Source organism: Dioscorea cayenensis, chromosome 6 (genome assembly GCF_009730915.1).
Source record: "Dioscorea cayenensis subsp. rotundata cultivar TDr96_F1 chromosome 6, TDr96_F1_v2_PseudoChromosome.rev07_lg8_w22 25.fasta, whole genome shotgun sequence".
Classification (NCBI taxonomy): Eukaryota; Viridiplantae; Streptophyta; class Magnoliopsida; order Dioscoreales; family Dioscoreaceae; genus Dioscorea; species Dioscorea cayenensis.
Genome location: NC_052476.1, coordinates 17,817,505 through 17,842,978, shown reverse-complemented (window position 1 = coordinate 17,842,978; position 25,474 = coordinate 17,817,505). Strand labels below are relative to the sequence as shown.

At 33.4% G+C, this 25,474-nt stretch overlaps 3 protein-coding genes across 3 annotated transcripts; 1 reads left to right on the top strand and 2 right to left on the bottom strand.

The window, feature by feature from the left end:
- The first annotated feature begins 15,059 nt into the window (after window positions 1-15,059).
- Window positions 15,060-18,755, top strand: LOC120263446 (mitochondrial amidoxime reducing component 2-like). Its single transcript, XM_039271349.1, has 8 exons — window positions 15,060-15,197; window positions 15,284-15,433; window positions 16,431-16,607; window positions 17,195-17,283; window positions 17,368-17,432; window positions 17,515-17,617; window positions 18,281-18,391; window positions 18,502-18,755. Exons 1-8 carry the CDS (start codon window positions 15,092-15,094, stop codon window positions 18,628-18,630), a joined length of 930 nt encoding a protein of 309 aa, XP_039127283.1. The 5' UTR covers window positions 15,060-15,091; the 3' UTR covers window positions 18,631-18,755.
- A 55-nt stretch (window positions 18,756-18,810) lies between these two features.
- On the bottom strand, window positions 18,811-20,968 carry LOC120263448 (major strawberry allergen Fra a 1-2-like). The gene is made up of 3 exons (XM_039271351.1): window positions 20,888-20,968; window positions 19,838-20,037; window positions 18,811-19,217 (listed from the first exon to the last, which is right to left on the bottom strand). Exons 2-3 carry the CDS (start codon window positions 20,019-20,021, stop codon window positions 18,922-18,924), a joined length of 480 nt encoding a protein of 159 aa, XP_039127285.1. The 5' UTR covers window positions 20,022-20,037; window positions 20,888-20,968; the 3' UTR covers window positions 18,811-18,921.
- Window positions 20,969-21,039: 71 nt separating this feature from the next.
- On the bottom strand, window positions 21,040-25,295 carry LOC120263447 (coatomer subunit epsilon-1). The gene is made up of 7 exons (XM_039271350.1): window positions 25,056-25,295; window positions 24,879-24,962; window positions 23,620-23,771; window positions 22,843-22,978; window positions 22,607-22,762; window positions 22,442-22,521; window positions 21,040-21,318 (listed from the first exon to the last, which is right to left on the bottom strand). The coding sequence occupies exons 1-7, from the start codon at window positions 25,215-25,217 to the stop codon at window positions 21,225-21,227; spliced, it is 864 nt and encodes a 287-aa protein (XP_039127284.1). The 5' UTR covers window positions 25,218-25,295; the 3' UTR covers window positions 21,040-21,224.
- Window positions 25,296-25,474: the final 179 nt, after the last annotated feature.

The window sequence follows — 25,474 nt, the reverse complement described above, 5'->3', positions numbered from 1 at the left end:
CACTAAAAGAGAAGAAAGCGCGTTTGAATCGCTCCCTATCCTTCTCAACTGTAACAATGCTTCCAGGATTCATCTCCGCCACTTTATCGGCGTACTACAATAGCAAATCATAGCTCCTCACATTACTACCGTGAATGACGGACCGAGCGACCTCCCTACCCATCAATGCACAATCACATGCCGTGTTCTCGAAGGATGTCTTTCTGTATGTCAGCTGGTCGATACAATGGTCGTTCCTTCAGTCTTTGTATAATACGGTCACCGACCCATATCTTACTATCTTTTGGGTGGACTTTTATACAGATGTCCTCACCACAAGTGTGTGTCGTTTATATTGTCTTTACTCGGAACATCTCATCGTTCCTCTCTTTAGATGCGTTGACACGCCAATGGCAATCTAGAGAAGCACACCTCACAGTCGACCGAAGCTTGTCATTTTTTATGAATGTGAAATCGAAATTGTGTCGTATGGCATGGATGCGCAAGGTATTGTTGAACTTATCCACACTCTCGAACCATTATCCTACTTGCAATGTGAGTCCATAAGATATCTGTGAACATGAAGTAATACTGAGCGCATCTGCATGAGGATGTTGGGACAAAAACGTCACCATGTCCACATTTAGACTTTCTTAGATTGACTCCCTACGGATGCCAACGCATAAAGTACGGAACGAGTCACGAACAATACACAGGAAACACAAACTAATACATAGGAAATCATTATAATACACATAAAATGCGTATTATACACATGACATGCAAATAATACACATGAAAGATATTGTAATACACATAAACATATACAACTACACGGAAAAGTAGAGATAATACACACGACGACACACGACATAATAAGTGTAGTGTATGTTGCTGAATTACAATGTTGGTACGGAGCTGTTAATAGCTGCTTCTAGTGCCCCACTGACTTCTTCAACCACAATGTCCACCACACTCTTCTTGTAAGTGTGGTGTATGTGGCACATGCGTTGGAAATCCACATCTGACTCAATTGGGCAAACCTTGCTGTATGAGTCAGGTTTCACAAACTTCAAAATGACTCAAGAAGCGTCCAGTGACTACCGCTCACATATCTCGGCCACAACAATCTCTCATACGGTGAGGACTGTGAATTGGAGTACCCGTTCTTCGCCTTTGAAACGAGCCACATCATAAAATGTCTCCATGATGACTAACACCTGCGTAAACCTTGGACAAACCCATATGTTAAAAAAATAACCACCCGGAATGAGGAAGTAAGCAAAACTGAATGAAGATATTGCTTACTTGAACAACAGAAAGAAGGAAGCAAACAAGAAGAATGACAACAAGGAGAAGAAGAACACTGGCAAGGAGAAGAAGAACAATGACAACGATGAGAAGAACACCGGCAAGGAAAAGAAGAATAAGACACAAAGAATGAAGATGAAGACTAAAGACACTAAAAAAGGATGGAGATCTCTGTCATTACCTATCCAAAAAGGCTGACGTGATTGGGCGGGAGAGAGGGCAATTCAGGCATTTCAAAGAAAGCTCGTTAACATATGTGATGGCAGGGACCTTAAAGGAATATGTGTAAAAAGGGGGACTAGATGGGAAGTGCAAATGTCAGAGGGACTGCAGAGGAAAAATGAAATTTCATAGGGACTTTTATGTAATTTCCCTTTTATTTATTTATATTCTAATGACAAATGTTTTACGCATGGCCAGAAATTGCAATAGAGTACCAATTATGAAGCCAATACCTCTGGACTATGAATTTTTGGCACCAAAATTTTATTTATTTTTTTAATTATTTATTTAAAAGTATTTATTTTATAAAATAAATATTTTTTTATTAAAAAATATTACTTCAATGCATTTTTAAATAAAAATAATCTACTTTTTTCAACCACTGATTTGGCACCTAGAATATCTGAATAAGCCTAAAAGCTTTTTTCAAGCTTTTCTTTAATGTTTTTTTACCCGTTTTTTAAAAAAACACTATTTATTTTTTTTTAAAAAAAACTATTAGATTTTAATTTTTTTAAAAAAATTTATAAAAAATTATTATTTTTATTTTAAAAAAAGCAAGCATAGAAGACTACAAATTATTGTTATTATTTAACTAATTCTTTTCCAAATACATCATTAAATATTTGATGTGTATATAGTAACTTATGCACATTGTTAAATAATAATAATAATTTTTTTATGTATCTCTTTTCATGATTTTTTTATAAGGTGAGCAAGCTATTATGGGTTAGAGAGTCTGACACCGGTATAGTAGAGTTAGTTACCTTAATGCTCCCTCTATCGACTGCACTAGCAGCACATCTGTCGACTAGCTTTAATTAGTTAAAGAGGTGTGTTTGCACAGGCGCGAAGTTAATCTCTCAAATCCCACGTGCTTTTGAACTGCAAAATTTATTCCTCATACAAGCTCCCAGAGATGCAACCTTTGGTCTCCACTCATGCATTTTTGGACATTTTGCTACTCAACCCAAAGTTCTTTGGTTTTTCTCAGATTTCAATAAAAATTCTTTTGTATAATTTTATGACGTTGAGAACAAGAACCTTCGCATTCGTTTGGCACCATCAATGATGTACACAATGGAGGACCCACAACCCAAAAAGACTTATCCAATAAGGCAGAGTTGTCTCTCCCCCACACATATAATCAGACTTCCGCTCAATTAGGTGATGTGGGACTAAATCGAACTACAGTTATGAAAGGAAGCAGCATCCTCCATTGTTAATGCCATACCTTCCAGGTTGCACAACTATTAAAGGGAGAATGAGAGAACATGAATCTCATATATTTATCATTAAGTTGTAGTTGATTCAAAAATTCATGGTTAATTTCAAGATACAACAATAGTTTTATGTTGTTTAGTAGATCCAATGAGAAAGATGGTCTTGATTCTTCAAATTGAATTATTCTTCCCCTGATCTTTTATCATGTTCAATATTTGCAACAACAATGACTCCGTATTGTTGTAAATTTTGAAATGGTTTTGCAGCATTGGGCCCACTAGAAAGAGTACCAAATTCAAATTTCACTTAATACAGTGATGATAATAAATCTCTGGTTATGAGTGCAGGTTTGAAGTCCCACCCCTTATCACATGATGAGGATGCATATATGAGTGGAACGATGAAATTGTCAGTTATGCATACACGTTGATTGTGTATGTACTTGCCATATTTATAAAATGAAAAGAATATGAAACAAGTTGGACATGTTTTTAATAGAAGATAAAGCTAGTTATTATCATCAGTGGATATTGTAGGCTACGAAGATTAATAATGAACCAAATGGTTCTCTTCAGCTAAGCAACTTTAAGGACATTTTAGGTTGAGATTTTTGCATGCCTGGAATTTAGTTGACAAAGAGGCACCATTGTGTTTGTGCACAATAAATGATCAATGTTAAGTGTAACTTAATAGTCAGGCACCAATTGATTTAAAAAATATATATATTTGAATGTAGAAATTTAGATTTCTATTCATTTATTGTCACGCCCTTACCAGGAGGTCCAACAAGTGACATACCACCACAATAACCCAAGCGAGGCCAAACCCCGCCTCAACCTTAGATCATTGTAGGCTAACCTGTTACCTGCTTATAATCACTATATCAACAAGGATGAACACAACAATATATACATAACAAACTCTCTATACATGACCATTTTGACAATATGAAGATATCAAAACATAGGGAATCACAACGCAAGATATATAATTATAATAAAAAACCAAACCCTGAGCATGGTTTCTCATACAACACTTAGACAACACCAAATACAACGGTTTCCAAAGAGGGGAAATGAGTACAAATAAGTCGACAAAATACCCTAATAAATCCCACTCAATACATGCCATGGACTAGAAATATACATACACAAACTTAGAGTAGATGCACCGAAAATAAACTCTTGCCAAGCACGACGTGTTCGCACTGCTATGCTATACTATCACCTGGGAAGAGCAAAGAGTGGGTGAGTAACTAAGTTACTCAGTGATGGGATTAACATGGATCTATAAAGTCATACATTTCAAAATACAAACAATATATCAAAATAAATGTTTAAGAGTTCACCAATACACAAAAATGTGAAAATACTAAGTATAGAGTAAAACTCTTGTTTGCAAGGGGTAATATACACCAATGATAGCATTTTATAACATAGGTTGGTCAAAGTAAGGTTTCATCTCTAATGAACATCATTTTCCCCACAACTCGTAAAATCAATGTTATGTGAAAGACATGGATATCATACTAGAATCATTTTTGTCCACAATTTGCATAACACAAGTTTTAATAACTCCAACACGTAAAATGCTTTATCAAAACGATAATCTAAAGTTCTATAAGATACCACATTTCTGAGTTTCTTTGCATGAAAACATCAAAAATTTAAAAGTATGAAACAACATCTTAATCATCAAGTGGTGGTCTAAAAACCTCTCTAAGCACTAGCCGTGGTCAGGGCTAAGTTCAAAGCCGTCAATGTCCTTTTGCCCTTGATGTTGATCCACATGGAATTTGTGTGGTGACTCCGGGTTCCTGATGTATATCCAACTAGGGTTCCACGTGCCACATGAACTGGACAGTAAACTCAGGTCTTCACGCCACCTTAATAGGCTGGCCATGAAGATCACCCACTATAGCAAGGAAGGGCTCCGTTTGGTCACCATCAAAACCAAAGTACTGCCCGAAGGCCCAACATATGTAAATCATCATAATGTACAAGAATCTCATCATAATTTCACAATTTTTCACATAAACAATCCTCACTCCAAGAGTGAATAATTTAAACATATCAACTCAAGTAAATGACATTTCATCGTGAAACAATACCTTTTCCTCCAAGAAAACATTATTTGCAATCAATACTTGAAGATACATTTCAAGAACAAAGTTTCAAACACAAGTTATATATACTTACAAACATTTTAAATAAACTCATTTATGAACAAAATGATGATTTCAAGAGTCATGAACATACGTTTTCCGGTGCCACATCATCATAAATTGGACGGAATTCTTCGGGTAACTAGCCGGTGAAATAAAATAGAAGGCGGGTCACCATTTTGATTCAAATTGAACTTTGGACCCCAAAACGAAAAAAAGGGTATAGTTTGGTAACCTCTCAAAAAATTTACCCGTGGATGGATTTTTGTAAGACATTTCTAATGGATCTAATGGGTATAAACACTGTAAAACTCTGGATCTTCTTGTTCAAAGATTGCTTGGGAACAAAAAAAGTGGCGGAAGCGTACCTGCACTTGAATCCATTGATGATGACGATGATGATTGGACCTTGTGGTCCTTCTAACTGATCATACGCAGAGAGGGAGATGTGAACCCTTATTCTGAATCTCAAATCGTTGCATGCTCCGTTAGGGACCACACCCTAATTATAAGAAATCTTTATTGAACTAATTATAAGTCTGCACATCATAGACTTGACGATTTTGCTTTGAATTCTATACATCATATTATTATTATTATTATTATTATTATTATTATTATTATTATTATTATTATTATTATGTAAATCCATACATTTAAAATTAGATAACTAGGACCATATCCAAACTTTAATTTGATCACCACAATTGGATCCATTCAAAATTAAAAATGATAAGATATATATAATTATAAACATTAGCTGTGTATGTCTACACAATTTATGCACATATATCTTTATATCCTTACATGATATGGGGTCCACAACCCAACAATCTCCCACTTGGACCATACAATCATGCACATTCGAAAATTCAAAAATTGTGTATGAATTACCATCAACAACCAAAATGTAATTACAACTGAAAAACTATATAAATCAATCTTGTCCATCAGCTTTATCTATACATGGAACATAGGGGTAGTTGTCGCCAGTATAATGCAACTAAACTCACAATGCTCACATATATCGACTTAATTAATGACATAGATCAAGTGTGGATGTGTAGCATGGAAGTTATAAGCTAATGTGATTTATGCTTGTCGATTTCCAACTAGTCCAACTTTAAAGACTTTATGAGATTATAGTTTAGAGCAAAAATAAAAACTAAAAGTAAACTATAAACTTCATAAAAAACTAATTGAATGTGTTATAACATCAACATGAGTATCAAGCTACATAATATCAAAATAAACTCCAACTAATCAAAAGCATTTATACTAACGATGGCCATGCTAGCTTCATGTTCATGAAAACTGTAGGCACCAATGCTTTTGTAAGCCAATCCACAATCATGGAATTTGTCCGTATAAGCTCAATACTAACAAAACCACTTTGAATCCTTTCTTTAACAGCTAAGTACTTAATATTTATATGCTTAGACCTAGAAGAAGTTTGAGAACCAATTGCTACTCTATTATCACAATTCAACATTATAGGTCTCTCTATATTTTCGACAACTCGCAATCCTTCAACGAAATTGTGTAGCTAAATAGCATGACTGGATGCATCATAACATGCGATGAATTTTGCCTCCATGGTTGATGAAGCAACCAAGGATTTCTTGGCACTTTTCTATGAAATAGCACCATCAGCCATAGTGAAGACATAACCAGATGTTGACTTTCAACTGTCCAAGCATCCAACAAAGTCGGAGTTAGAATACCTAATCATCTCAAGCCTATCCAACCTCTTGTATGTGACCGCTTAATCCTTTGTCTTCCAAAGATATCTAAAGACCCTTTTGGTTGTTAGAAGACCTTGGCCAAGGCAGTCAAACTAATCGTGTGGGACATGAAGGGTAGCTTGGTAATCTTACTCTACTATAGTTATTAGCATACGATTGAGTTTAGTGAGTTTGACAATTACCATGGCTCTCACTCAGTTGGGATACAAGAACGAAGGGTTTATACACATATGGTAATCATAATCAGAAAGGTTCGTAATGATCTACTCATTCGTGTTCAATTGAGTTACGACGTGGGGTCACGGGACTGGCTAGGTGTCACCCACGTCCTTTGGTATCCTTCCATTGGCAATTGGAACGAACCTAGGAAGTCACTCTTAAAGGGATAAAAAATCAGTCTCGTTTTGAGTGCAAGGGTAAAATTGTTAATTTTCAATTTTACTTCATGGGATGAGTAAAGTTGTAAATTGGTTTAGGGTTTTTGTCTTAAGTTTAATTTTTGATTTAAATTCGATGGACTCGAATAGATAATCAAAATTATAAGGACTCAAAAACAAAAGTGATTTTAGTTACATTTGGACTCATATTTCTAATAAAACTTTTATGATAATGTTTATCATATTATGAAGGTTCATATTTTGAATAGGACTTCATAATTGAACAATGTTTATCATATTATGAAGGTTCATATTTTGAATAGGACTCATAATTGAATAATGCTTATTATGTTATATGAAGTCTCTATAAATATAACTCCTCTCTAATCATAGAATCAATTAATTAATTCTCTAGTGAGAAAATCCCCAAGCTCTCTCTTTCTCTCTAACCCTAGTCGCTATTTACAGAAGAAGAGGAGATTGTCTCTTAATTCCGGCTTGTGATCTAGTGGCGTAGGACTTTCGTTTGACGCTAGGAGATCTACGACAATCCGAGAGACAAATTCAGCACATCAAAGAAAAGTTTTTAAACATTAAGAGATAATTTTCTAGGCCTTTTAGTTAAATTGCGGTGTTCATTAAAACAATTATAATATATCACAAATTTATTATTGCTTCCGCATGCCCTTTTGATGTTATTTGATTTTTTACGATATTACCTAACAATAGGAACCCTGTTTAGGAGATAGACTGTGGTATTTAATGCTTCACCCTAAAGCGAGTTAGACAGTGTTGTATGAGTGATCATATTTCTTACCATATCTTTAAGGGTTCTGTTTCGTCTCTCCGCCACACCATTCATGCTAGGACAGCTTGGCATGGTGTATTGAGGAAAGATTCCACACTCCTCTAGGTATTGAGCAAAAGGGTCTAGACGTTGTTTACCTAATCCATCAAACCTACCGTAGTATTCACCATCACAATTAGATCTAACGACCTTTATAGTCTTGCCCAATTGATTTTCAACCTCTGCCTTGAATAACTTAAAAAAGTCCAAAGCCTCTGATTTCTCATGTAACAAGTGGAGGTAACCATACTGAGAGCAGTCATCAATGAACGTGATGAAATACCGTTGACCATTCCAAGACGCCATAGAGAAAGATTCACATGTATCGGTATGTACAAGTTCTAAGACTTCTTTACTTCTCTCAGCCCCTACTTTCCTCTTGTCTGTAGTCTTTCCTTTAATGCACTCAATTCACACACTATTGTTGGTTTTGTCAAGTATATCAAGAATTCCATCTTTTACAAGCCTATCAATTCTCTTTTCAAAGATATGACCCAAACGCTTGTGTCATAATGAATAGGAATTTTTATTTTGTAATCTCTGTTTTATTCCTTTAGTTTCACTATTATGGAATTCATTGTTTGTATCAACCACATCAGGTAAATAAAGATTATCAATTTCACTTAATGTACTGCTTCCAACCAACATTAAATTAGAATGTAGAACACATCATTTATTACCAAATGAACAAAAATAACCTTCTTTGTCTAAAACTGAAATTGAAACTAAATTCCATCTAAAAGATGGTACAATGAATATGTTATTCAACTCTAAATAAAAACCAGTATGATACCTATGACTTCTACCCTTCCAATCCTTATATAGATGTATCTTTTACTATCACTCGGTGTTTTGCAGTTCAGGCAACCTTGCATTTGATACACTTATGTGAGTTGTGGCAACTAAATCCAACCACCAAGTAAATCTAGCAACTAAAACCTAATTAACTTCAGAACAAACTAAAGTAAGAAACATACCTTTATTTACAAGCCAAGCTTGATACTTAGGGCGATCTTTCTTTACATGAGAAGCCTTCTTGCAGAAGAAGCATTTTAATTCTTTATGCTCTTTTTCAGGGCCTTTGGTCTTCTTATACGTTTTTGGTGCCGCAGCTTTGTCGTATTTTCTCTTCTTTTAAGAGCATGAGTTAGAAGATACCAAATTTGCACTCTCAACTTTATGTTGTTTTTCTCTATCTTCCTCCTCTATTAGATGTGCATAAGCTCATTCGATATCCACTTGTCTTTTTGACAGTTATAGCTCACTTCAAACTGACGGAATCAAGGAGAGAGGGAAATCAAATCCATAAGCACCATAACATTTTCTGGCATCTCAATTTTTATACCCTTCAATTTCCCAGTTAGATAAAAAATATCAAGAACATACTCACGTATGTTAGGCACTTCCTTGACATCTTTTAAGAACGCTTCGTAAGAAGTAATAAAGCAGTAATGTGTGCTATTCTAGGGAAATTTGTCTCTATAAGGTATAAGGGTGACGGAAACATATGTAACTACATTCTCGATATGTTTCATCTAGCTGGGAAATTGAAGGGCTTAAAAATTGAGTTGCCAAAAGATTTTCTAGTGCATCTGGATTTGATTTCCCTCCCTCCATAATTCAGTCAATTTGAAGTGAGTTATAACTGTTAGAAGGACAAATGGACATTGAATGAGCTCATCTCACATTTAGTGCAGGAGGAAGATGGAACAAAACAACATAAAGTTGAGAGTGTGAATTTGGCATCTTCTAACTCAGGCTCTCAAAAGAAAAGAAAATATGACAAAGCTGCGTCACCAAAAAGTATAAGAAGACCAAAGGTCCTAAAAAAAGAGCATAAAGAATTGAAATGCTTCTTTTGCAAGAAGGCTTCTCATGTAAAGAAAGATTGCCTAAGTATCATGTTTGGCATGTAAAGAAAGGTATGTTTCTTCCTCTAGTTTGTATTGAAATTAATATGGTTTTAGTTCCTAGATATACTTGGTGGTTGGATTCAGTTGCCACAACTCACATAAGTGTATCAATGTAGGGTTGCCTAAACTGTCAAACACTGAGTGATGGTGAAAGATACATCTATATGGGGACTCGAAAGGCAGAAGCCATAGACATAGGGACTTTTAGATTGTTACTTCATACTGGGTTTTATTTAGAGTTGAATAACATATTCATTGTACCATCTTTTAGACAGAATTTAGTTTTAATTTCAGTTTTAGACAAAGAAGGTTATTTTTGTTCATTTGGTAATAAATGATGTGTTCTACATTCTAATTTAATGTTGGTTGGAAGCAGTACATTAAGTGAAATTGATAATCTTTATTTACCTGATGTGGTTGATACAAACAATGAATTCCATAATAGTGAAACTAAAGGAATAAAACAGAGATTACTAAATAAAAATTCCTATTCATTATGACACAAGCGTTTGGGTCATATCTTTGAAAAGAGAATTGATAGGCTTGTAAAAGATGGAATTCTTGATATACTTGACAAAACCAACAATAGTGTGTGAATTGAGTGCATTAAAGGAAAGACTACAGACAAGAGGAAAGTAGGGGCTGAGAGAAGTAAAGAAGTCTTAGAACTTGTACATACCGATACATGTGAATCTTTCTCTATGGCGTCTTGGAATGGTCAACGGTATTTCATCACGTTCATTGATGACTGCTCTCAGTATGGTTACCTCCACTTGTTACATGAGAAATCAGAGGCTTTGGACTTTTTTAAGTTATTCAAGGTAGAGGTTGAAAATCAATTGGGCAAGACTATAAAGGTCGTTAGATCTAATTGTGATGGTGAATACTACGGTAGGTTTGATGGATTAGGTAAACAACGTCTAGACCCTTTTGCTCAATACCTAGAGGAGTGTGGAATCTTTCCTCAATACACCATGCCAAGCTGTCCTAGCATGAATGGTGTGACGGAGAGACGAAACAGAACCCTTAAAGATATGGTAAGAAATATGATCACTCATACAACATTGCCTAACTCTCATCATATCAACTATACATAGAGCAATCAACAAAAATTAGCTCACAATTAAATAGTAAAAAAAATTTATTAATCAAGCATATAAATAACAACAACCCATCTGCAAGTTAATTAGTGTGACATTAAACCTAGTCTTTGGTTAGAGATTCAATTCACAAGTAATTAACTTGTTGTAATAATCAAGTTTTATAGTAAAATCCAGTCAAGTATAAAGTTTTCCTCTGGGCCAACTAAATACTCACAATAGACACTTTATAACTATAAAAAAAACTTATTACTACATGTGCAAACAAATCTTTACCAGGCAGCAATCTTCTTTTGGGGCGGCATGTTGTCTACATGAGAATAAGCATGCACTAACACCATGATTATTCACAAATAAAAGGTTTCTACAACATAGGTCACTTTGGTGATGGTGATTGATCCACCAATTACAGTAAATAGCCAAGAAAGCTTATAAAAACAATTCTAAGTTGTTATTTTCCTAATGATTATTAAAACAACTGGGTAAATTTTGTAGTAGGTCACTTAATATTTGCTTATTTTTACTTTGATCATCGAACTTCAATTTGTATCAATTTAATTACTCAACTTTAATTTGATTTCACTGGGTAGTAAATCAAGAGATTTCGGCCCCAAATGAATGATGTGGCTCTTTTTTGAAGACATGGACACCTCCAATAAACTTAATAATGTATCATGGGGAGGACTGATTTGGATTTTCAAACAATCATGTAATCAATTGAAAGTTGAAATATTTGATTTATTGCTCGTTGAAATCAAATTAAAGTTGGGTGACTAAATTGATATAAATTGAATTTCGGTGATCAAAGTGAAAATGAGTCAAAGTATAGCGTCATAATAAAAAATTTACCCTAAAATAACTTTATAATCATTGACAAAAATTAAATTCATAGTAATCTAAAATACATACTCAATAATTTAACTAAAATCTAAATGTTAAATTGTTGTACTATTTTAATTCAAATCAAGGTAAAATTTAAATTAATACAAATTATTAATTGTGATACCAAGATTTTGATAATCATGGAAATCTATAAATGTAAACCTATATTTGAAAACGCGTGACTTTAATACATAAAAAAAATCCATCACTATCATAGAAACATATATATATATATATATATATCTAATAACGTAATTTCCAATCTATGTTTTCGGAATTGAAAACCACGGCACGTTTTAAACAAACCTTGATTTACATGGTATATAGATTAATTTCCAATCTATGTTTTTGGAATTGTAAACCACGGCATGTTTTTCAACAAACCTTGATTTACATGGTATACAGATGAATGGGTTATTTAAAAAAAACATGAAACCTGCACTTGGATAAATATATATATATATATATCACCATCAAATCATATTTATATATATTGATCAATAAATTCAAAATTTAATAAAAAAAATCCCAAACAATTCCAAACCAAGATTGGCTCTAATACCATTTGATGTAACGAATGTGTATAAACATTGTGAAACCCTAGATCTTCTTATTCGGAGATTATTTGAAAAAAAAAATAGCTGAAGTGTATCTACACTTGAATTGAATTCAATGATGATTAGGTCTTTTGGTTGTTCTAACTGATTACAAAGAAATGAAAACCCTAATTCAGAGGAACCCAATTTTGAATATCATTACGTGCCAAGTAAGAACCACGTGCTTAGTCAAAGACCACAACCTATTTATAAATTATTTTTATAGGACTAATTATAAGTCTACCTATAATACATTTATGCTTTTGCCCACAAAAATTCTACACACTTATGTAAATCTATATATTTAAAATTAAATAATTAGGATCTATTCAAATTTTAATTTGATAATTACAATTAATTATTTAAAATTAAATATAATAAGATATTCATAATTATAAATATTATGTCAACCATTGGATAGCCTAATGGTATGACATCAAAGTGTAAGGGGGAGGTCATGGGTTCAAATCTCTCCCCCAATAGTACTGTTCCTCCGTACTGTTCATACACTGTTCACCCGGGATTCCTATATTATTCTCATACTGTACATATATTATACATCCGGGTTCAGTACTGTTTAGTACTGTTTATATTCATAAAAAAAGACGTTTGTCGTCTATTATTCAAAAAAAAAAAATTATAAATATTATCTTTGTGATATCTACAGTCCAATACTCACATGTTAAGATTTAGATGGCAAAGAAGCACCATTGAGTTTGTGCACAATACATGATCAGTGTGAAAAGACTTAATAGTCTTGCAACGGTTGATTTAAAAAATATATATATAAATATATAAGCTTGGTTTCGAATCCTTTCTGCTTAAGTTCTGAGGTTGATTTCCCCTTATAATATATTTGATTTATAACTAACAATCATAAAGATAATGAAACAAAGTGTAGCCACAAATTATGTGGGGCCCATCTAATTTTTTTATCGGATAAAACCGGGTTTCACCTATATTTTCTCATTATTATTTTATGAAAATTGGCATATATTTTTAAATTTTTCAATAATGTATTTAGAAAAATATTTTTTGAAATATATTAAGTAATTATTTTGATTATATAATTATTTATTATAGAATATATATTATGAATAATTAAAATAATAAGTGAAAAGAATTCTGGATCTCATATCATACTATAATTATCATGAAAAATAATTTAATAGATAAAAATTTAATATTTATTGATAAAATGATACGAATACCAACTCTTAGATAATTTAACCATCAACCCTGTAACCTTGTGACATGGTGCCATTGCTCATGTGACATCTGAAGTGCTACTAACATAATGCTCACTTGACAAATTATATGGCCTAATGAGATGTTATTTTAAAATAAAATTAAAAATATTTTGTTTGAAATTTAATCGAGTATAGCATATGACATCAAAGCATGTAAATATATCTTATTATAAAACCAGAGTATGACATCTAATAGTCACATTAATTAGATAATTAATATGTAGCGGAAGCAGGATCACTTACCTCTAGCCATAACAAATCAAACAGGACAAACGAAAGAACTAAGATCTGCACTTGAAGAAACCAAAGGCACTTCCAATCTATCTCGTTCTCTCCCGTCGATGGGGCTGGGTATTCTCGAGAACAGTAGAACGGAAACCCTTGGTGTTGTATTATATATAATCCTTACCATCAAAGGATTAATTCAACTTAAAATTTAAGTAGATCATTATCCAATGCATCAATTAGAGTTAACTTAGAATTCCATTAAATAAAGTTATGGACCACTTTATTGAGTTTGAATCCAGATTGGATTAATATCAACAAAAAATTAATTCAGAATAGAATTCAAACTAGCACATTTAACTTTTTAAAATGGCATGAGAAATAGATGTGCAATGTTATAATTGTTATGAAACATTAATTAAAGTGGATGCCTATTAATGTATATCTCTTCATCTTCTAAATTCCTAAAACTCCTATGACTTTCCGTCTTCTCATATATTTTCATATATTTTCATCTCCCATAGAAGTTTAATATATGTGACTTTTCATATTCCTTTCATCCTGGGATAAAGAGGAAATGAATAACAAGTTGGTTATTTCTTTTCTCTCCGTTTGGGTATTGTTTTGTTTACTTTCCTTCATTTGCTTTCTTAATTTTATAACAATAATGTTCTTTTTTAATATTTCACAACTACGAGATGAAAACCACAACAATGTTATTTTTATAAATTTTTTATAAAAAAAATTTCAAATTTTTTTTAATATTTATTAATATTAAATTAGCACAATAAATAAAGCATTTCCTCCTATACATGGTATGATGTTCAAATCCCTGCTTAACATGGCTGTAACTATCGCACTTGGTATATATATATATAAACTTAAAGTCATTTAGGCAACTACATAGATTATTATTTTTAAAAAATATTTGTTTATAGCCGTCTGAATGATAATCCAACCGAGATTGATGTTTCTGATCACTGTGCACCATGGAATGTTTAACACTATTAATTATTTTTTATGAATATATTTTAACTGCTGAATGATAATCCAAAAATTATTGTAGATGTCCCTGAATGATGGGCCCTTGTGTGTGTATATATATTATATTTATATTTGAAAAATAGGACTAAAAGGTGATACACATGATCAAATTAAAATGGCAGGTTGCTTTAAAAGTTCATTTGTATTTATATGGTTTCCAGGAAGAGATGAAGAAGAAGCCTTTTTTTTTTTGCGGGTTTTCCACTTCTCCCATGATGGCTCAAGAAGAACCCCATGCCAAGGTGACCTCCATCTTCATCTACCCCATCAAATCATGCCGGGGTATCTCTGTATCGCAAGCACCAATCTCTCCAACTGGTAGTTGTTCACTAAGTGTTCACTGTTTCTTTGATTTGTGGTCTGTGCTTGCTTATGAGTTTTGTTTTGGATTTGTTTGCTGTTAGGGTTCAGATGGGATAGACAGTGGTTGGTTGTGAATGGCAAAGGTAGGGCTTATACACAGAGAGTGGAACCCAGGCTTGCTTTGGTTCAGGTAGAGCTTCCGGAGGATGCGTTTGATGAGGATTGGGAGCCTGTTGGAAGCTCAAATTTGGGTAGGATTGTTAGACTTTTAATTATATTGGAGAGATTTTCAAATTCTGGATTTGGATATCAGTTTTATTCATGATCTCTGTGTCAAAATTTGCTTTTTAATATATACACTTTTTGTTTGTTGCATGATATTTGAAGCAATTGGTAGTCTTCTGCTACTATTTTTTAGCGTATTTGGGTAGGATTTTAGTCATTGAATTATATTGGAGAAATGTTCAAATTCTAGATTTAGATATCAGTTTTATTTGTGATCTGTGCCAAAAATTGCTTTTTTTTAAAATATATTTATATATATATATATATACGCCTTTTGTTTGTTGCATGATATTTGAAGCAATGGGTAGTCTTTAGCTACAATTTTTTTTTTTGTATTTGAAAGACAGATGGGTTTCTTTTTGTTTTTTTCTCATATTAAGTTAAGCAGGAGCATTTTTAGAACTTTGGAATTCGATGCAAATTTGTATATATTTTTTTTAATGACTCCACTATTTCAATTAAGCCCTCTATAATAGTCTGCAGCCTTTTCGTACTCTTTTTGGTTCCTAGTTTCAAAGAACATATGTTTTTCTTTCTGGTTTTCTTATAATGTATAAACATGCTTGTGTTGCTGAAGAACCCTCCTTGAGCTATAGATGATATATTTTGTCTCAACTCTTCAAATTAAAGAAACTGACTTGCTGTTTTGCTTAAATGCTTGATAACACTTTATTGTATCACACTTCAGTTCATAAAAGTCTAAGCATACTTAAGCCAAATGTCCTGCTCTTTCTCTACTATCATGCTCCTTGCTTCTAAGGTACAGTAAGTATCTTTGACTTCATCATTATGAATATCATAATATGAAATTCTGTAATTGCTTGCTGAGCTTTTTAATTGTTAAGTTGTATAATTGTGTATTTCCTGGTGGCATAAATTAATATGGCAATCACATATTTCTCTCGAGTGCATTATATATACTATATTTCCAGATGTTATTATTTTTCCTTTCACATTCTGCAGTAATACGAGCCCCTGGAATGGACATTTTGAAGATTCCTTTAAAAAGAACATGCAAAGTGATTGATGGTGTCTCTGTTTGGGAGTGGGCTGGTTCTGCCTTTGACGAAGGAGATGAAGCATCCAAATGGTTTTCTGATTTCATTGGGAAGCCAAGCCGTTTAGTTCGTTTTAATACCTGTTAGTTTATCTGCCTGAGCTATCTATTGAAGACTTGAAATTTCTTCTGCTCATCTGATGTGATTAATGGGATTATTCTCTTCTCTTTGTTAGAGATTTATCTGGATTTAGTATTATGAAATGCCCTACTGGATTTAGTATTTTAGATTTAGCTCAAATTTTCTAGGAATTCAATTCAATTACCAAGTCTCTACTTGGATATTTTCCCAAATTACTTGTCTTCTTACATTTGTTAGATTTGAAGTGATTGTTAATTTGTTTGAGCAGGATTTTAATCCTCAGAAGTAAATAAGGTTATAAGGACTGTCAATATGTTTGAGCAGGATTATACTTTGTTTGAGGTTAAAAGCGCCGCTTAAAAGTAATGTTGTTTAAGAATAACCATTTTTGTGAAAAAGATGATGTATTTCTTTGAACCATCTGTAAAGTTATTAAACCTTATCCAAATTTTTGGACTAGGGTTAACATGAAAACTGGCAATGTGACTTTCTTTGTTTTACAAGTCTTTTGATGTGAGTTTTTACAAGTTCAACTCTGTCACTAAATTTGGAAACTGACTAAAGATTTCTGGCTCACATTCTCTGCAGCATCACAAACCAGATATGTAGATCCTAAATATGCCCAAGGATACAAAACCATGTTCTCTGACGGGTACCCTTTCTTGCTGATATCCCAGGTTAGCTGAATTAATAATGGAAGCCGGCAATCATAATATTCATTATCAGCAGCATTTATTGTTGTTCTGTCTTTGGATCTGTAGGGGTCACTCAATGCATTGAATGAACTTCTTGGCGAACCAGTTTCAATTAATCGTTTCAGACCAAAGTAAGCATTAGAAAATTTTTTTTTGCAGAGATAGTTTTCCTTGTATTCATCTGTATTAACTTTACTTCTAATGAATTTTCAGTATTCTTGTTGATGGATGTGAACCATTTTCTGAGGATATATGTAAATCAGTGAAGTTAAACAAGCTGAGTTTCAATGGAGTGAAGTTATGCTCTCGTTGTAAGGTAACCAATTCTGTTTATTAGTATATCATTACTAATACCTTTATTCTTAGGATTTTTTTTTTAATTTACGTCACTAATATAGAGTATGGTATATGCACTACAACAAATACTCAATCAATGTGATGTATTCCACTTCCTTCGGTGAAATGTTATCTTTAATTAGATCCACACATCAAATGTTTGCTTGTTTGGAAGTATACTTTTCTGATTCTTGTTCTTATTTTCTTCTCCAGTGTAGAGAATGTTCCAAATAGAACTCTTCTCTGTATATATCTCTGTGTTTACTAGCAGAGCTGGGTTGATAGCTATTTCTTTGTTTCATTTAATTGAGATCAAACACCATCAAGTTATTAAAATCTTGCAGGGGCATTTTTTGTATGTGTAAAGTTAAAATTTAGTTCATATAATTTTTCTGACAACCAATTTACCATAAACTTCCTAAGTATTAATGGCAGATCAGATTAAAAGAAAACTCTCTGATTGTTACAATCAGTGTTTCACTCATATACATCAATTGATAGACATGCTATAAAGCTGCATATTTTTACTGAATTCTTGAATCTAAATAAGCAGCACATCAGCACCATTTATAATTTTCCCAAAACTATCTATACAATTTGATCATGGTCATCATCTTGAATTGAATACATTCATGTTCATCAGGTCCCGACAATCAACCAAGAAAACGGGATAGGCGGGATCGAACCAACACAGACTCTAATGAAGTTCCGCTCGGACCGTGTTTTGCACTTGAAGGGGAAGCATCAAGGGAAGGTAAACAAACAAACACACCCATTTATTTGTCCGAAAAGATCAAAGTTAACTTTGCATGCATTTACGGCAATCATGAATCTGAAATCTGAAAGTTGTTTATCGATTGACAGGTTTATTTTGGACAAAATCTAGTTTGTAAGGAATCACTCACTGGTTCAAGCAAAGATAAAGTTGTTAAGGTGGGAGATCCAGTGTTTGTCCTTGAGAAATTCTCTTCAAGTGCTGATGCACCAATCTAAGTAACTGTTTAGCATGATTTAAATGTTTGGGAACTTCAAGTGATGTTGTTTCTTTTTCTTCAATAATTTGTCAAATGAATGGAAAACCAGGTTTAAATGGAGTTGTTCTTTTCTTGTTTTGCCCATGAATGCTATGAAATTTCTAATTAGTCCCTCACTTTTATTTTTGTTTCATAGACATCTCAGAAACCATAACTCAAGCACTTTCATTTCAAATTGAACACTTCAACAAACAACAGGACCAAAGCACACACAAAAAACATGATTAAAATTCATTGAAAACAAAGAAATTCAAGCACATTCATTTGGATTGGCTTGAAGATAAGCATCAATGGCCATGAAGGTAGTGATAAAGCCCTCCTTGCTTAGCACCTTGTCTTGATCAGTGGGCTCATAATCACCAATGGTCTTGAACTCACCAATGAGTTTGCACAAACACCCTCCATCTTCTGATAATTCAAACTTGTATGTGTAGCTTGTTGATTCATAGTTCGGGTTCCCTCCCTCTATAACTGAGTACTTGTAGTATAATTTCTCCTCATCTATTTCATCTACAATAATCTTCACCACACTCAGCTCCTTAACGGCTGCATCACAAAGTTGTCACACTTATAATAATAATAATAATAATAATAATAATAACTAAAATTCCAACATGTAATATATATATATATATATATATTACATGTATATTTTGATAGGGTGGAAAAACCATTCATCTTAACAAATGTTATTAGAGGGTTCCTCAACCTCTTGGCAAGAGAAAGAGTTGCTATTGTTTTAATGTAAAAGCGTTTATATAATAAATTTTTCTTAAAGACAACTAAGTCTTAGAACGAGCTTCTTTTTTTTTCTTTCTTAATCTGTTAATTTAAATAATTTTTTTATAAAATATAGATAAACTATAATGTTAGGGTTTTTTTCTTAAAACTGCAATAATCAAACAGTAAAAAGTGTTAGTCCATTTTATTTGTTCACACTCACTTGAGCTAATATTGTAAAAAAAAATTGATCTCTTGACATCTCACTTGACAAAAGAAAGAGTTACAGAATCTTGACAAAAGAAAGAGTTACTATTCTGTAAATGTGAAAGGTCCATGAAATAAGTAAATTTAAATTTATTTACTATATGTCAATAATTATTTTTTTTCAAAAGTTATATATATATATGCACAGAAGGTAAGAAAGATGAATGGTGATTAGTAACCATGAGTAAAGGTAGTAGCTTTGATGGTGCCTACACCGCCATCTCCTTGAACAATCTCCATGCTCCCAACAAACTCTGGTACAATCTTGGGTAACATTATGTGAACATCACTCACCGCTGCCTTCCAAAGCCTCGCCGGAGATACCCTGCTTTTCAGCTCCTCCGTGAAACCACCCACAACCATCCTCTCTATATATAGCCTATAGATCTCTCTTGAAATTAGTTTTGGAAACTAATGAAGATGATATGAGACTTGTGTTTATGTTCAAGCCTATATATATATACATATGAAAGGGTAAATGTTCATCATGGAATTGTTTTTACACTGTTTATTTGTTTGCTAGTTGGCTCTTTCTGGCCAAATGGATTGTTTCTACATAAGATATATGTATAGATTATTTGAAAATGTTGCCGGACTTCATATACCGGTTTTGTATATAACATGGTGAATAAAACCTAGTTTATAGATATAAAAGTAATGTAAGCTTTGGGTTTGATGAACCCTAATATAATGTACAAAGGTAACAAAACTGATATATTTGATTGCTGCAAACTCTTATTGATGTATCTCTCTTTCTATTCCCTTGTGAATAAACCTAAATTCAAATGCAGATATTGATAGATTAATTTGTTTTCCTGGTTATGCATTCAATTACAAAATTTACATCAGGTGTATACTGTATATATAATATAATATATATTCAATCATGAGCTCTTCCAGGAGTACAATATTTCAAAACAAAAATAAATAAATAAATAAATAAATAAAGGAAAAATAATCTTTTATTTTTTATTCTCTACCACCATAGCTTCATGATTATGACAGAAATGAGATTGGTGTCTTTTAACAGAAGGTACTTTGCTGCTCTGAGAATCAAAAGAGCATCAATATTTGTTCAAATATTAGACACAGATAAACACCAATATGAGAAATGACAAACTAGTGATGTAATATGCCCTTCAAATGATACCAAAACTAACTGTTTAGAAGAAAACAAATGAAGAGTGATGCCAAAACTGGATTTACAACTTTGTAAGATATATAGATACCTTGCAGAACTTCAAGCATGGCCTACTTCAAATTGACAGCTTATTCATCCAATATTTTGCAGGCTGACTCCAGGTCTTGTATGCGAATCTACAAAACCTAATACCACTTAATCATCAGATAAAAAAAAGCATTTAAAATTCATACAAATATGGATGAGAATCTTTGTTGATTTCAATTGCATTACAACTCTAATTGTGATTGAATCCAAATAAGATCAAAAGAAAGCATGACAAAGGCTCAGAACATAACCAGCATTGATTATAACAAAATGAAATATTCCTAGACAAGAGTAACACAACTCATGCTCTATCTGGTGGTAAGCCACATGGCAGATCTTTATGCAACGGATTGGACAGCTCTATCGAAGTTATCTTCAGCTGAAGCGGCGCGTTTCACAAGCATATGATTAGGATGTGATAACTTCAACTGGCTGCAGTGAATAAAACTGAGAGATTAGACATCAAAACTGAGAGATTAATAGCATGAGCACATAATAGAAGATTATAGGTAGGCAAGGCCAGTGAAAAGTTGAATCAAAACAAAGGTGGTCACAAACATCTGGATTTGTAGAGTCAGTAGCTTTAGATGACGTTCGATTTTACATGAAAGATGAGTGTAATGGTTATCCTAGTGTTGGAAACACATCCAACGGGAGGACAAGAAGTTCACATTATATGCATGAACGGTTGGTTTATTCAAGACATCGAAAAAAGATAGATATGTTCAAGCGGTAGAGTTTGTATGAAACCCGATAATATTTGGTTCTACGGTAGAAGAACAACCAGTTTTTGTCATAAGCATGACCTATTGCTGCAAGAACATGATGAAGAGAACATCTGAGAAGGCCAATGGCTAAAAGAAGGTTTTAAAGAAGCCTAGATTTGGATGATAAAATAGCCATCGCAATGTTACTGAAATAAGATTCTTAAAGGTAATGTGAGACAGCTAAGGTGAGTGATGTTTCAAAAAAAAAAAGTTTTTTTTAATTATTTGCATAGCATTTAATTTTATATGGAATTTATAGGGCCAACAATCAGTCAGTTCCCTTCAGCTCCACAAAAATTTGGATCCAAAGCAGCAACTATCAATTTATACTGTTGTCAAGCAGTATTACAGATAAAACATCCAAAAAATTATCCTGTTTTCTCCTTTTGATCAGCATTTGGCCAAAGACTAGGCAGACTAATAGGCAGACTAACACTCCTGTATCACTTGAAACAGATCAATTGTGAGGATGACAAGAACCTGGCAGTCTTTTATTACAATGAGAAATCCCAGAGGCAAGATGGTTGAAATCCAATAAAATTGTTTAAGAATATTGAAGCCTAAACATTTATCTGAATCCAAATTGCAATCATCTCTCCAAAGTCCCAACTCCCAAGGTGGCCCTAAATTTATAAAAGTCACATCTGAACAAAAACCATGTTTAAGCAGAGCTTGCACAGGCAACATCATAAGGAAGGTACTTGCACATGGAAACAGTGAACTAGAAGCATAACGGATGCATGTTACACATAGAATCACCTTGGGTTTTTAAGCTAGAAATTTGATACCTGAGGTAACGGGATGATGATTTTCCGAGATGAAGATTGCAGACAATCAAGTTGGCCAGAGTTTCAGCATCCTTGGCATCCTGTGCAAACAGTGACATCAGAAGTCTACTTTATGGGTAAAAAATTACAAAAGAAAAGATCAAAATTATGCAATCAAATACTTGCCTTATTCAGCGCTTCAAGTAAAAGGGATTCGGCTTCATCAAAGCGACCCATATGCATGCAACAGACAGCCTTCCCATTTAGAATCAGCCCAGTCATCTGAGACTTCTCTGAAAAATCTTGGAAAATAAGGTATGCTTCCTGTATCTTGGAACCACCCTGAAATTCCATAACAACAACCATTAAAGCGCACTGGTGTGAGAACTTCACTTGCAAGACAAAATAATAAAGAAGCTTACCACTGCAAGATTTAACCATGCATTGGCAAGTTGTGTCAAAGTATGGTCTTCATCAATTTGTTGCATTATCTTAAGTTGTTTCTCAGCATAATCTGACCTGTGCATCTTAAGGAATATCTGAACATTCAGTGCATGCCTGCAAAAAGCACATTCATATCAGATTGTAGATGTTCCATTATTAACTGCAACAACAAACTACTCAGGAAAATTGCACATTCCATTGTGGACAATCTTCATGTGTATCAAATCATTTTCACTACAAATTCTATTACTCATTGTACATATGGTCAGTGAAAACTTGCAAAAATAAGGTGAACAGAAATAGAGAACAATGAACAGGACTCTGGACTTGATAAACAGATAGCTCAGGTTCTCAAAGCATATGTAAAGAAATTAGCAAATCAAAATGAATAAAAGTTCAAAGAGCGGGTTTATTTAGATAAAATGAACTTATAAAGACTAAGAAGGTGTAATACGTTTCAGCCCCTCAAAACTATTAAATATTGATCAGTACAAAAACTAATTAGATAACAAATACAGTGCTTTAACTATTTGAATCTAATGCAGTTCATCTGGGGCAGGTAATGTGATTTAGTAATCTTTGGCATAAATTAGATACCAAACTTATCCCTCCAATTGATATCTGGTACAAAGCTATATGGAAATGACAAAGTCTCTTCAGCAAATGCAAAATGAATTTGCATTCAAACTAAATATTAGAGAAAGTGAAAGACATTTGTTTCACAAAGAAAAAGATAAACAGCAGTTGGCACTCACAGTTCCATAGTACCCCCAGAGTTTGTATGCTTCAGAGCCTCATTATAGTCTTGCTCATGCATGTATATAATTCCTGCAATAAGCCGCAGGATCGGATTGTTTGTTATTGCTGCATCACTTAGCCATTCTCGGATGCTTGAAATTGCAGTTTCCTTTAGGATAAGAAACAATAGGCAAAACCTCATAAGGGCAAAAGACTATACAACATTTATAAAAGAATTATGCAAGACAAATTTATGATAGACTAAACCAGGAAATGAATGAATTGTGATAACACCACAGGTTAAAAAACAAAGGGAAACATCCGATTACCAATGAGAAGGAAACATGCAAAGAAAATTCAAAGATATTAATTACATAAAGCAAAATGTGCATAGTTAAAAAAAAAAAGAAAAAAAGAGAAGGACCTACACATAACATGATAAATAATTAAGGTCAAGCATGAGAATTTAATTAAGTTCACATTAACCAGCTCCAATAAAATATTGGTAACTCATGCTCTAAATGTCTTATTGTTAAATAATGCCTCATTTAGAGGCATTCAATAGTTGTTAAGCACTTACCAATAGCAAGTACATCAACACTATATACACTCTATAAAGCTACAGTTGATAAAGTAAGTGGAAACACCATGCCAATCAAAAGATCTACAACTTTGATCAAGTTTACAATAGATTGGGGAAATGACAAAATTTTGGGTTTGATTGAATCAATTTATTTCACATTTGACAACCAACTTGAGCAAAACTAAATCAAAGGACAACTAAAGAAGAGCAAGTGTATATAGTATTTAAGAACTCCATCAACATCTCTTGAGGGTCAAACATATTCAAAATTTATTCCAGAATTTGCTCCTTATGATGCAGCAGAAACAGTGCATGATGAACAACTGCAGAGGGCACACGCAATCCTCTAATTGCCAATGTTCAAGAAATTCATCACTTTGCTTGATTAACCTACTGAATCCCACCTTTTGCAATTACTATATCATAAGCATAAACAGGAAATGAATGTCATTTGACACCAAGGTATCAATAAAGAACACTTTCCAATCAAATTTCCTAAATGTTCAGTATAAAAATTCTTACACTCTCTTTCCAATTCCAAATAAACAAAACTCAAATCAAAGAAGCAGATCCATGAGAAATGAAAATAAAACATCCAACAATACCAGATCCACTCAGATCTAACTAAATAAAACCACAACATGGATCTGAGAAAACATAGACTAAAATCGAGATCAGAACAAGAAGTAAAACCTTATCACCCGAAAGATAGAGCGCAAGCAACTTGACGGCCTGAAGCGCGGTCGGCGCCGAGGAATCGATCTCATTGATCACAAGCTGCAAAACAAAAACCAAAATCAGATCCAAAAGCGCAAAAGAAAGACCAGAAACAAGATCACCGATCCCAAAGAATACAAATGGAATCAGGACCTGGTACGATCCTAGGGCGATGTAGGAGCGGTAGACAAGCGAGTCTCGCTCGACGGCTTCCTCGGGAGGGAGGTTGGGAACGTCGCTATTGTTAATTGCGGCCTGGTAGGCGCCGAGGTAGAAGCTGTTTCGCAAGCCGAAGAGAAGGTCCGGCGTCGCCATTGCTGGTGGAGATCTCGAGCACGGGCAAGAAGAGGGGAAGGAGGAGATCGAAACGGAAATTGGGAGGCGTTAAAGACTAATATTTTAATGATATATATACACACACACAGAGATAGAGAGAGAGAGATTTGTTATACTCACAGTAAAAAAAATAAACGAAAAATAAATGACACAGAAAAATATTTAGGGGAAGTTTGATTCGTGGTAATCTAAAAAGATTACCACGTGTTATGTGGTAATCTAAAAATATTACCACT

Excerpts from the sequence above, each read along its gene's own strand:
- LOC120263447 (XM_039271350.1), bottom strand. The coding sequence starts at position 25,217 with ATGGCGACGCCGGACCTTCTCTTCGGCTTGCGAAACAGCTTCTACCTC. Across the intron at positions 23,772-24,878 it reads TCTATCTTTCGGGTGATAAG|GAAACTGCAATTTCAAGCAT; the intron begins GTTTTACTTCTT and ends CTTATCCTAAAG. Across the intron at positions 21,319-22,441 it reads TCATCATCCCGTTACCTCAG|CCAGTTGAAGTTATCACATC; the intron begins GTATCAAATTTC and ends TATTCACTGCAG.
- LOC120263448 (XM_039271351.1), bottom strand. The coding sequence starts at position 20,021 with ATGGTTGTGGGTGGTTTCACGGAGGAGCTGAAAAGCAGGGTATCTCCG. Across the intron at positions 19,218-19,837 it reads AGCTACTACCTTTACTCATG|CCGTTAAGGAGCTGAGTGTG; the intron begins GTTACTAATCAC and ends TTTGTGATGCAG.
- LOC120263446 (XM_039271349.1), top strand. The coding sequence starts at position 15,092 with ATGATGGCTCAAGAAGAACCCCATGCCAAGGTGACCTCCATCTTCATC. Across the intron at positions 17,618-18,280 it reads AGTTATGCTCTCGTTGTAAG|GTCCCGACAATCAACCAAGA; the intron begins GTAACCAATTCT and ends CATGTTCATCAG. Across the intron at positions 18,392-18,501 it reads AGGGGAAGCATCAAGGGAAG|GTTTATTTTGGACAAAATCT; the intron begins GTAAACAAACAA and ends ATCGATTGACAG.